General features: G+C 41.5%; 1 protein-coding gene across 3 annotated transcripts in view; it reads right to left on the bottom strand.

Moving 5' to 3' along the window:
* TTC7A (tetratricopeptide repeat domain 7A) overlaps nt 1–13922 on the bottom strand; it is a 170062-nt gene that overhangs the window by 107187 nt on the left and 48953 nt on the right. For all 3 annotated transcript variants that reach the window (XM_063390825.1, XM_063390826.1, XM_063390827.1), the window contains 2 exons: nt 8930–9034; nt 1292–1409 (listed from right to left, as the gene is read on the bottom strand). In XM_063390825.1, coding sequence (XP_063246895.1) covers nt 1292–1409; nt 8930–9034 — 223 coding nt within the window. The remainder of the gene's footprint in view (nt 1–1291; nt 1410–8929; nt 9035–13922) is intronic.

The following is a 13922-nucleotide window of genomic DNA, read 5'->3' as shown; positions in this document are numbered from 1 at the left end:
AATAGTCTCTGGGATCTTGTACAGCTTTAGAACACAGTTTAAACAACATCTAGGCAAAATGCTTTAAAAACTAGGCTGTTAAGCAGAACTCTATTCCTAGTGGACTTAAAATATACATATAAGACAAAGTTCAGGCTAGGAAGGACATGCTTTTTGACATGAACTTTCTAGGGAAAACTACTCTGAGGCAAAGAAATGGAGAACTGGAGAGAGCTGCAGTGCCTGTTAGCCTCCATGATGAAAAGCAGTTCCCAGAACAGCTGATCAGATATGGCCGGCTGAAAAACTACACCAACTTGCGCTACTGAAGAGCACAAGAACACTTTCTCATACACATGCCTTGCAGAATTCTGGTGTAAGTTGCAAGGCCTGCAATTCCATGATAACATAATAGAGTAATTTTAGCCTTGATTCAGGCTTCTTTACTGGAAGAAGTTGGTTTGTTTCTATGGACCTATCCAACAGAAAAGCTCTTGCTTGCATGAGGGCAGGACTGCCAAAATTATTGGGAAACACACCAGCTCAGCCATTAGTCAAAGAAAATGTGTTAGAAGTCTTCTACCTATGTTAGAAGTCATAGAATAAACAAAGACTGTTCCCACCTGTGAGCTTGATGAAGGTCAGAGCTAGAACTCTCCTAGACACTTCAAGCCCTTCTGACTATAAAGCACCAAATCTGCAGCAGCCCCTTGTCCACTCACTCAAGATCCAAGTAAGCAGCATTAAAATAAAATACTTCTTACATTCAGTGGTCTGTTTCTAGTCAACATCCACATGTACCAGTGAGGTAGATATTTTTATCTTGTTTACTTCTAAGTAAAAGAAACGACATCACAGGGAGGCTGAATCTCTGTGGGGAATCAGTATCACGCCAGGAACTGAAGTGAGGCATTTCTGACTCTAGTTCTTGGATTGTATTTCTTTATGATTTATGAGTGGGTAACAAAAATATGAAAACAGATGGAAAGTTTGACTTTTTGTTGTGTAAATTAAGGGAAAAAAACGTATTACGCATATTCAAGTAAAGCACACCAAGTATTGTCAGCTACACTTGGATTATTACCCCCTAAGTAATGACCTGCATTTATTCCTTTACCTAAAAACTTCACTTTTATAACCACAGAAGACAGTTCTCCGAGCAAGTGAACAGTTCCCATTTATCTTGCAATCCAATTGTTTCTTGTGTCTAGTCAGCACTGAAAGCAGATTTTCTAATAAATTCCCATTGCTTGCACTGAAGACTTTGAACAAATGCTCTCCATACAACACACTTGACAAACAAGTAACTCACCATCAGTAGCTTGAAGGCTGTATGTCAGGCCCAGTGCCAGGTAACCCTTTGCTAGGGACTCTCCAGCATCCTCACCCAGGTCTATCACCATTTTAGCAAAGTGTTCTCCTTCTTCCAGCTGCAAAAGAGGTAGGTTGAGACTTACAGGCATTTTCTCTATACTTGCTCCAATAAAAATTACCATTAAGCATACCTGTGTAAGTGACCTGAGAGCCATTCACACAAGGGCTGTCAGTCATCCCAGAGAACACTCGTAAAAAGGAGAATGTAGAAGGCCAGATTAGCAGAACTTGGTGCACATGCACCGTTTGGAGAAAAGTTTTGGGTTTGCACCCCAAACTCTTTCCAGATGTTTAAAATTAATCAAGGACACTACCTTATTTTATAGTTTCCTTCAGGTGCACTTCAATCATGCAGATTTAAATGCAAATTCTGGATCAGCTGGACTACTTACATGCTACTCTAGTAGAGCATTGAAAGGTCTAACAGGATTCTTCCTTCAAAGGAAGATCATTCAGTTATGCTTCTACTACATCACAGACTGCTCCCCACAACCTTCCTTTCAACACGTACCTATTAGCATCTGTAAAATCTGAGTTAATGGTAATTTTAAATAGAAAGAGTAAGTTAAGTATTTTAGTACAGAATGGAGTGTTTCTCATTTCTTACTTTAAACTCTCATTAACATCACTCACCCATTTTAAATAGAAAAGACTAAGACCTGTACACTGTATATACCTTGAAAGGCATAGGTTGGAGAGACATTGGCAAAACTTATAAATAATGCCTGAAAGACAGAGCCTACAGGAATATCTCATTTCTGTACAAGACAGTATGCAGATCCTGTCATCCATAATCAGAGTCATCCCTAATCAAGAAGCAGACACCACTATACCATCTGACAAATCCTCCTCTTGGAAACTGTTATTGCATCACAACTGGGATGGGGTTGTTTAATTTTGACAAAGTACTTTTTTGTTTGAAATCCAGCTAGTTTAGACACAAGTACTGTGGACATGTGCCCTCTTAATACTCATCTTTGTCAGACTTCAGCACCTCATGGCTCCTTAACATCTAAAATTACTCACCCATAACAATCTGGAATTAAAATGCACCATCAGACAAGATATTTACCTTCTGCAGTGATCTGTTAATATGCTACCTATGAACAGAATCTACTTGACTTGATGTAGCATCCTGTCAATGGGCCTCCTAGTCACATCACCTGAAAATATCCAGGTGACAATATTAACTAATGGCTTCATATACAAACAACCTGGAGTTTATTAGATGATATCAAGCATAAGAAGAAAACTACTTTTAACATGAGCCCAAAGAAAGGCTGAAAAGTGCAAGTGAAGAAGCAAATCACAGCCCTGCTGTGGCAGCCATCTGCCCCCTCTTCTCCCATTCTCATATTCTTCAGTCATCCTGGGCAGGTGTGAAAAGCCAAACCTTTCACTCACATCACCCACTGTGAGGTTCCAACTCTCAAGTGCATCAGTCTTGCTGATGGCCTAGTCAACAGTGAATCTGGAAACTACTACCTGAAACAGGAATAACCCCCCTGGGACACACTTGAGGTAACCAACTAACCTGCAAGGACTACCAGATTTCAGTCCGGATAAAAGCTCCCTCTCCATACACCCGAGTGAGGGACCAGTAGTGAGCCTGAGCTGTGATCTGCCAGTAAAGCTGTGTCTCACAGGGTGTCTCCAGTCTGTATTGTGGAGATGAGAAAGGGAGGAGGGCACAGGGTGTCTCCAGTCTGTATTGTGGAGATGAGAAAGGGAGGAGGGAAGGCCTACCACATTATTCTCTCAGAAGCAACAAAAAACAATGTCTCAAAGCCATCCCTCCAATCTGGCCCTTACTGTTCTAACATTTTTCTACACACTTTGCACTGAAAAGCTGGTGGAGAGAAGGGCAGCATTCCAGGTTGCAGGAGAAGTTCCCTGCCTCCAAGTTCCCTTGCATGGAAGAAAGAAATCATGGGGGAAAAACAACCTAAGAAGAACTTTCTGCATTTTGAACTCCAGCTCTATAAAGTGTCAGGAGGAACCACTAGCTAAGCAACCCCTCTATCACACCAGAAAATAAACAGCTGGCACCTGGAAAGAGACGGGCTGCCAAACTGCAAACTGGCAACAATGAGATGGTAATACTCTGGAGCTGGTTGGTTTTTTTCCCCCCTTTCACTTCCTCCTTCATATTTGATGGAAAAAGAACAGTTGCTAGCTGTGCTATCCTGAGGGATGTTTCCCCTGGTACAGAGAGTGGCTGTTCCAGCCACCACTGTTATTTGGCCACAGGTTTTGGCGTGTGCTGAAGCCAAGCCCGGAGGCATACTGACAAGGGAGTGGAGAACAGCAGGTGCTGTCCCCTGGCCTAATGCCACCCAGCTGGTGTCCAACTGCCACCCAGATTGGTTTTAGAAAAGCTCAAGCCCTACCCCACTGAATCAACAGCTTGCAAGACTAAGTAAGAATTGCACTTCTCACCAGCACACTTTTAGAGTAACTAAGGACAAACAAATCAATGATGTACAGCAGGGTGAAAACAGCACTTTATTGTGCCAAAAAAAGAGGAGCACACCAAGGAAAAGGCAAGAAATACATCAAATGATACTCGACTTAGGACAGCAGACAAGGTTAATGAAGCAGGTGAATTTGGACACCAGTGACATTGAACAAAACACGAGCACTTAAGAGATCAAAATTCTACAGAATGTGTATCTACACAAAATTACACATGATGTTAACCAGTTGAATTGACCTCTTCTCACCATTTTCATTACACTGGGTTGTAGCCATAGAGACTAATTCCAAGAGAAGAATATAAACATTGTTAAATGAGAATTTTAAGAGGAAAAATGCATAGGAAGAAACTGGTCTATAAGGCAGAGTCTAATGAAAAGGTTTTGTCCCAAAGCTGTTTACAGCACACAAAGCCAATCGTGTTATTTATGTCAGGAAAAAAAACTCCTGTGCTTTCTATTGCTGGTCTAGCCAGCATTTGCTCTCTGTGTCACCCTTGCTAAGCCCATCAATTTAGTCTGTGTCAACTCAGCCCCCAGCACTTAGGAATACTCAGGGCTTTCCTCCACTGTAGCTAGAGTGGTTTGTTCACAAAAGCGATGTATAAAAGACAAAATTCTTAATGCTACTTTTAATCTAAATTTCTAATGCGATTGCCCCAGAACAGCAGTGGTGGTGTAATGAAGAATGTCTCTTAGAAGAAATACTGAGTAGCTCCTTGCCCTTCCCTGCTTTCTCAGCAGCCTCTCACTTTGGTGATGCCAATCCTCTCAGATGTCCGTCAGCAGTGTAACTCCAGTAACGGCACCAGAGCTCATCTTTTAATATTATTCATACTGCACTACGACCTGAGCATTTCCAGGTGACTACAGGGCTCCTAAGTGACTGTGTACAAGCACATGCACAGCATTTATTATCTACAGTGGCAGGGTCAACAACAGACAGAAAGGGAGAGAAACACTCTCTGATCAAGTGGTGTGTGAAAGTAATGAATGGTAAGCTGTTACCTCAGAAGTATGCAGCTCTAAATCTACATCCTGCCAATCCCCCTGACACACACACGCCGTGACGTCCTGACCTCATGGTATGTCTTACTCAGTTTTTATGACTCCATGCACAGTCTGCCCTGCCCCAACACCACTTCTTCTCCCTTTCCCTGACTGATGGCATGATCTCTGTCTTCCCAGCAAAGTGCTGCAGCAGAGCACATTGCTGTGCATACAGGTTCAAAGAAATAAGGGAAATGTCTAAAGCACAGCACTATCCTGTGCTGCAGCTTTTGCCACGGGACAAAGTCCTTTGAAAACGTCGTATTAGATGACAATACTGGCATCATTTGATGCTACACAAGTTTAGCATACCACCACTATTGCTATTATATCAACTACAGAGCAATGAAAATGATAAGAATGTGTCTCATGTCTTCCTGCTTTTTGTCAGAGCAGAGTTCTAGAAGATTCAAGCCTATCCTAGAACTACAGTCCATTTTGTTCTATGTGTATTTACAGTCTTTTCAACACGTCTCCATTGAAATCAATGGAGTAAAAGGCAAAAGAAAGCATCAGGGTAACCCTAAATGCCTCAAATAAGGCTGCTAAAATGGAGAAATTCAGTATTTAATGCTTGCCTGTAGGAAGAAGTTCCATTTTTAGTATTTTCACAACACCTGCCGTAACAGGATCCTGGAGAACCTAGAGCAGTAGTGAAATTAACAGTACTGTACTATTATAATATTAAAAAAAACAACTCATATACTGCAACTCAAAATCACTGCCAAAATAGGCAAGTGAGCATTCAGCTGAGACCATGCCAGGGAAGGCTGAGTGAAAGAGGAAATTGCAGCAAGCCTTTTAGTGCACAGAACTCTGAATTTATAGTGGAGTAAGGCAAAGCAACCTCAGTATGGACATATTCCAGAGCAAGCTACCTCAGCTCTTCTACGGAAATTTAAAACAATATTCTGACCTACAATAGTCAAAGACTTCAGAGTGCATTCTGGAAAGCTAAAAGACAGTGAGCTAAACACAAATGGACTTTGTGTTCGCTTGACAGAATCATCCACATGCAAGTTCAGCAAACTGTTGTGCTGAAACTCCAGCAAGCTGAAAGGCTTAGCAGCACATTGCCTCAAAAGTAATTCTGAGCCTACTACAAAAAACATTCAAAACAACTGTGTAATGGTTTACATTATGCAATATAAATACCGTATGAAAGTTCCAACTTTGCTGTACAGGTCTGACTGCATCTTGACCATATAAATGTGGTTACATATGTGCATTAGTTTTGAAGCTTTTCTATTCCTCCAAGTCTACTGGCTTAAGCTTTAAAATTAATGAATATTGATTTCTTGTTTACACTGGATCATTTATTTTTGTTTTTGAAAACCTCTAACTCTGAAAAAGGTAGCCAAAACATTGTTCATACCACTCAGTTGTTTACTGCAGGCCCAGTTCTAAAAGCTACTGGTTGATGGGGCAGATAATCTCCTGATATAAGCCAGCATGGTACCCCCCCAACATGCCAGTGGAGTACTGCCAACTTACATCAGCTAATGATCTGGTCATACTGCCACAACAGAAGCTGGGGGAGGCTCAGTTCTTTTCTACATCAGGCTCTGTTACATATTGATTTGCATGGCACTGTATGAATGCATCTATGTTTTCACTTTGATTTGTTTTGCACTGAGAGATTGTTTCATAGATGTCATCAGAGCATCCTCAATGTTGTGAATCACTATGGTACATTTCAATTAATTTTCTGTTTTCCCTGCTCTTAAAGTGTGCTGAGACACCATGTACAAAGCCAGCAAAATTATTTAAGTGATCACTAGATTAATCATGAAAGAAACTGTTCTGTGCTTCTCATGACATTCTGTAATTATCCATTCGCATAAATGTTGTGTTTTGGAGGGGTTTTTTTATTGCTAGTAACTGAAAGAACAGTAAAGTACTGCTTGCCCATGGGCTATAAACAAACTGGCTACAATACTGCACCACACAGTAGACAGATGCAGGACATAAATTAGCTGTTTCATTGGGATAAATGGTGATCTGATTTCACCCTTTTCCTGCCTAGCCAGCAATCAAGTACATGGATATATTTCCTAATTGAAAAATTAATCATATTTTATGTGTTCTGAAAAGGAAGATGTATTTGAGTATTTGTAACTGCTAATATTTGTCCATTAGACTGTTCCTGTCCCATGTCTACCCTACTTTCTATTTATACTGGCATTGATCAGCCTGTTCACTTCCAGTTTAAATTATTCAATTCTGATTTGATTGCCATGCAATTTAAATGCAAATAATTACTGTAAGGATGACATTTAGAAAAACAGCTCTGCTAAGCAGGAAGGTCTTTATTAGGCACAAGAGTCTGCCAGTAATATCAGAAGCACCCCTTTGACTAAGTGATGTGGGAACCTATCATTTCAGTTCTTCTAACAGATGATCTAATTTCCCTTGGACTCCCTTTAATTAAAACTCTTCTATACCATCATCAAGTTTGCTATGAGGGTAAAGTATAGGCCACTGACTGAAAGGCAGGGGAGAGGGAATATTTTTAATTTGGTTTTAGTTCATAAGGCTGTGCTCTAGATAACTGCAGTAAAATTACCCTCTTGTGAAATCATATTTTTATTTCATAATACCCCCCAGTTCTGAGCCAGGGTCTGATTGAATAACACTGAAAAACATTTCACACAATAAAAAAGCAGTACACTGAAGAAAAAAACCTCTTGTTTTGAAATAATCAAAACCAGCTCATTTTTCTCTTCTTCCCTTGCCTTTCCTACTTTTTAGGGTTAGCCCTAAAGGGTTATCAGCTCTATCATGTATTAGAAGTCTGGACATACTGGATTGCCCAAGCTGGAATTGAATTACAGTCTCACTGTCTTTTCAAAGCAACAAGGTATTTTTATATGCTAGCTGTGCTTTGTAAACTTCATCAGACATACTAAGAACAGCATTCAACACAGCTGTAATGCCTTGCTTTCACACTTTTAATCTCTAAAAATCTGAAAAAAACTTATTTATTTTATTAAAAAAATAACATTCACTGTGAATCTTTTTTTATATCACTGAATGACTTTCAGCCTTCAAAATTTAGACACTGAGCTGTGGGTACAAGAGAGTTCAATTGCTCCAAATGTAGAGCATAAGTAGGTTGGGCAGTTCAGCAAGGATTCCCTGAAGGTCCTCAGACTTGAAGATTTTTCCTAGAAAAAGATGCTGCCCAGTTTTTGCTGACTCACATATAAGCTTAGCCATTACAGTTCGAACAGCATAGCTCATTCAAAAGCATACATAAGCAGACAGCCTCCCTGATGATGGTATAAATGAATACAACTCCAGTTTAGCTGAACAGCAGCTTTCATCAGACAGGGATGCAGAAGGTGGGGAGGAGGGGTAAGGGAACAAAACAACAGCAAATGGGCTTCTACAACTTTTAACCAAGACCCGTACAGATTCTTCTGGCATTTTCTTTCATGTTTTCTTGCACCTGTGTTTTACTTCTATTTAGCAATTGTAATCCTTCACTTACTGCAGGGACACCTCGTGGTGAGGACAGGTGAGAACAGCAGGCTGCAGTTCAGTTAATTAAACCAAGGAGAGAAAGAGTGACAGATGTTTCTGCTCCTTTGGATAATTAGAATTTCATGGGCACCAACTTCCACTCCCACTCTGCTTCTGGGGCTTACATTAACACATCCAGAACACAAAACACTGACACAGCAACTTCAAGAACAAAAGACTGAGTTGTCCAGCAGACCTGAACTATTTAACAGGTCACTTATAACTATTAACTTGTGTCTTCCACGGGCTACAAGAGTGGCTGATTCAACATGACACTCAGTTGAAGCAGCAGTCCTCAGAACGCCTGGTATGACTTTCCCCCTCCTCCTTTCTTCAATGTGCCAGCAAAATACTTTTTAATGACTCACTGCAAAATTTCTTGCAGGGATTTTCATTTTTTATAAAAGGCACACATGTGCGTATGATTTTTAGCAGGGATTCCCTTTCTCCCCACTGCAACTACACTGTGGCACTGCCACTGCAGCACCTAATCCGTTACATAATAAGAATTGCATCAGCTTGCTTACCCAGTGCAGTGACCCGATGCAGACCTTGGCAGCCAGCAGGGGCACGGTGGGATCTGTGGGTCGCAGTTTAGCACACTCCTTGAGCACTGACACAGCGTATGCCGACTGGAGGGAGGAGTGGGAGAGAGGAGGAGGGAATAAAAAAGGCTCATTAGACAATGTTGTTGGGAGTCCATGCAAAATATTGCAGTGACATGTATAAAAGTGCTATGGAGAAAAGAATCCCACATCTGCAACAAGTCAGCAACTTTATTCCCACCTGCACATGCAGACCTGTGTGTACAGAGACGCACACAAACACACTCTTCCCACTCTTCCCAGAGGAAACATGCCAAGGAGGCAGCCCTGCCTGTGCACTTCACAACAAACAGTTTCTTAGCTATCAATGCACTGGTTATTTTAACTCTGCCCTCCCAATACACAAGAACTCTGCTGTAGTTTTCCCTTGCATGTAATTATCTCCCAGTAAGCCAGGAGAGATCATGAAGAGCTTGTCCTCCAGTACATTCACATTTTAGGCCAAGTTCACTCAGAGAGGTTTGTTCAGCTATAATCTGCCCAGCAGGTTGTTTTGTGTCTTCTCCAGTTCCAGAACATACACAAAAGTGACTGGGACCCCACCATACAAAGGGTGGATGCAGATCAATACACTGTTCAGTGGGTGGCCTAAGCATGTGTTAGACAGAAAGCCCATAAAACTCTTGCCGTTTTTCTGGTGTTAGGTTACCATTAATGAGGATGTTTTTTAAGATTAGCACTTGCTAATAGCCCTTTTGATCTGATGTGCTCTGCAAACATTGTGATTTACAGCACACATTCATGGCTGCCACATTTCAGACGCTTTAAAGGGGAATGAAGAAAGCTCTGGACCCAGGCAGTGATGAGAAGGCCACATGAGACAGTAAGAAGGTGACAGGAGTTGCCCTACCAGAGTCTCCCAGCCCATTCCACCTGAACCACAGTTTGTCTTGTGTTTAAACCTTCCTCACTACTGACCCTGATCCACTCAAATTTTCTCAGGCTTAAGCTCAAGGGGAAGTTTCATTCTCTCGGAATTTCTCCTTGCATGCCTGTTTCCTCCCACAGTCTTCCACACATTCCCAAGACACAATGGTCCTGCTCAAAAGCACATTAAATAGTCATGGCCTTTCTATATTACAGAAGAGCAGCAACAGAAGCTTGCAAAGTCAAACAATTTGCTATTCCCATCAGGTCCTGGGCATCCCCTCCTCACCCCCAGGGGCTCTCCCTACCAGAACTCTGACCCACACTGGCTCTAGTGCAACCCCCTGCAGCAACACCCCAGCTTCACATTCCTGCTGTTCATCAGCACTTTCCCCCCTCACACCACATCTAAATGGGCTGCACCAGCCAGCTCCTTCCTCCACAGAAATGAAGGTCCACTTCTTGCTACTGAATTCAAAAGCCGGATTAGGAATTGGCTTGAAAGGGAACATGGAAAAATGGAAAACCAGATGTACACTAGCCATGCCCATGTTAAGGCAAAGAGGAGTTTCATAACCAATGCAGCAGGGAGCAAATCCTCCTGCTTGAAAAGCTTGGGTACCTGCCTTGTGGTCTGAACAAGAGCAGCAGCATGTCCTATATTCTTCAGGTTGCCCCTACTTATGTAGAGCATCAGGCATGATCAGTAAAAGTGAGGAAACATTTGCTATTTTAAAATTCAAAATGCATAATTTTCCTAAAGCCAGAAGGGAGCTTGTCTCAGACCACGGATGGAAATCAATAAACTTTGTCCTAGAGCTTGAACCATTACTTCATCCCTCTCAGAAATAAAGACAAGTCATTCAACCCTGAGGTACAGGAAGAAACACATTGCTATGCTCTGTTCCCACAAGCTAACTAGCATCCCTCAGAATAAACCTCCCTGACACCCAGTTGTTCAGAACAAGTGATGTCTCAGGTTTTAGTGGCATCTTATCCCTCTCTTCCACAAAATGCACTGAAGGCAGCTGGTATTCCCAGCAGCATGATGGATGTATTGAAAATCCAAGCATAATCCCATAAGGGACTTAGGCTGGATATCATCTTCTTGCCCTCCTACCAATATTCCAGTCTCAGAGATGTTTCCAGAAAATAAATAAATGTGACAGCAGGACAATATGCACTGTGACAGCCATATATCTGCAGCTGAACCCCACCAACCTTTGTCACCTCACCATGCAAAAGTGAACTGCAAAGGCCAGAGATGTAAAAGCCCATACACTGTCCAGAGCCAACGCATGCAAAAACAGACACAAGCTCAACCCAGTGGTCATTTCTCAGCTCCCCACCAGCACTGCAACTGCAGAGAAAGCAGGAGGCACCTGGGAGCTGGTGGCAGCTCTCCTGTGGGTCAGCACAACCAGCACTAGCACAATCCAAAGCAGTGACAGGCCTGTCCTAATTTGGGCCACAGCTGTAGGACCTACACCAGAAGAGAAATGACACAACCCATTCCTCACCAGTTCCTCTTGAATTTTGCTCCCTTCCTGTCTGCAGGACAAGCCAACACCACAGCCTCCAATACCCTCAAACCACAGAGCCCTTGCCATCTCTGTCCTGTCCCAAGCCTCTTCAGGAGGCCACTGCAAAGCAGTGACTACAGAATGCTGCACACAAGGTCCCACCTTGTGCCTACACCCAAACACCTCAGGTGTCAAATCACTTTGTTACATATGCACTTGACAGCCTCTGAACATGGATTTACAGAGCAAGAGGCACAGTTTCCACATTGCTCCTAAAACATTTACAAAGTTATGTCATTTTAAAGAAGTTTATAAAATTTGCAACTAAACATATGGAGCAGAAGTGGTTTCAGAAACAGGGTGACATGAAGCCTTTCTCCCCAGCTGCATTTTAAAAATTCAAGAGATATTACATAATTTCACCTTGAAAAATTTACTCAGCAATATTTTATACAGAGGATGAAAACATTAGTGAGGAATGTCAGGAGAAATAATATCCCACTCCCACGGTGACCTTACTTAGGGGAGACTGGCATGACATGCAATATCAAGGTTTCTTAAAGATATTAATTACAGACATTAATAGCCAGGAAAAAATATCAAGCACTCATTATTGAATAGAGATATCACTGCTTTGTAAAAATATTTAATATGAAACAGTGTTTGTGCAACATTGAAATAATCTGGTAATTAGAATGTACATATTCTTTCACTTAGTGTGGGTGGACCAGGCAGCCAAGTGCATTGTTTGTGAGATTCACTGCAAGGCAATAATAATTTGATTTATTGGTGAGGCATGTTTTGTGAAGAGCAGAAATTGAATTCCAAGTGAGTACATGATTCTGAGCTCCAGAGGGGCTCACATAATAATTCAAGCCAGGATTTATGCTTTTTCTATTTAACTTGCTAATTGCTGGATTATAATGACTGCACTAGAACCAATTCCCAATGACTTCAGAAAACTAGGTCTCATTTGGCCTCTCATCTAGAGCAAGGAATCATGAGGAAGCTATTGGGGAAAGAGAAGGATGGAGAAGACACCTTCCCCTACATAATTACAGCAGCCATGGTTTTGGATCCTATAAAGGAGTTAAAAGTAAAGAAAAACAACTATCCAAACACTGAACACAACTCCCACTCCCCTTTTACTGATTCAAAAATGAAGCATGGAAGCATACTCCTCAGAGTTGCTTGCACATGAGCAGGAGAGAACCAAGAACATCCTACAGTTAATCTTCTTCCTTCCTTTTCCAAATGGCTTGAAAGAATTTGCCACCAGTTATGGTAAACCCATAGATGCTGCCCAAATGCCAGTTTTCCTAGGTTACTCCAACACAATTCCCATTCTTTTCTCTCCTTTGCTCTCTCACCATACCAAAGCAACCAAAAAAGGAAGTTCATATTTAGAAGATAAAGAAAACACAGATATAAGTAAAAAGAAGAATAATTTCCAGACAGTAAATCATTCCTGACAGACTGTGACATGCCATGAACAGTTGCTCTTCTCTTGCACAGGTTCCAAAAACCTCCCTAGTTTTTTGCTTCTTTGCTACTTTTCAGCCAGAAGGAAAAATGTTCCTCAAGATGGTGGCTTGGTAGACAGCCTAATTCCCAATTTACCTGGCAGTTTAGTACACAAATGAATTTCCACAACTAGTGCTGCTATATTTCTTGCATCACCCTGTCTAAAAACTGTTCTATTTCAAAGGGATTGTGGGGAAGTGGAACTCTTCCATACCAATGCAAGAATTATTATTCCCTGTGTCCTGGGATTCACAGGCATTTAGATATAAATGACCTTGAACTGACATAGAAAGATGACAGAATGAGCAAGCAATGAGAATTCTGGAATCAGTAGTTTTGTTGTTAGCTTTACACTGAATTTAGAGATTTCTGTGAATCTCAGCATGAACATTATTCCCCTAAGACATTTACTTCTCTTAGCACAGGAACCGATTCTCTCCCTTTTCTTTTACCTTGTGTTTATCAAATTAGAGCACTGGAGTTAAGCAGCTTCAAATACTCCCTCTTAAAAGCACCTCTTACATTCTAAGATCTATAAGCACACATTTGTACTTGCTAATGTGACAAACACCTCACTTCACACTTTCTGTCAAGAAAAGAGAGTTAAGCCCGAAGGCAATTATATAGCCCACCTAGGTATTCTGCTCAACAGTCAGGCACCTCAGGAAATTTCCATTTTTGTACTATCTACAGCACACAGGCAAACTCCCTTCTAATCTCTCCTTTGCACCAAAGGAAACCAAACTACTGAATATCCCCAAGATAGCTGACCTTTGTAACAAGATCTTTAACCAATGAATGTTCAATATTTTAACTTTCATTCCCCAGCAATGCTATTTAAGGAGCCATCCGAGGCCTCTGCTGCTCCCAAGGTTCCTGCCTGCAATACAAAGAGAAATGTACTTTTTTTTTTTTTTAATGCCAGTTGCCTAGCAACCAGCCTAAGCTTTTGCAAGGATACCAACAGAAGGAACAGTCTAAATCACAAAATTTGTCTGCTG

This window comes from Prinia subflava, chromosome 2 (assembly GCF_021018805.1).
Source record: "Prinia subflava isolate CZ2003 ecotype Zambia chromosome 2, Cam_Psub_1.2, whole genome shotgun sequence".
Taxonomy (NCBI): domain Eukaryota; kingdom Metazoa; phylum Chordata; class Aves; order Passeriformes; family Cisticolidae; genus Prinia; species Prinia subflava.
Note: the sequence above shows the minus strand (reverse complement) of the source record. Positions and strands in the feature narration are given on the sequence as shown.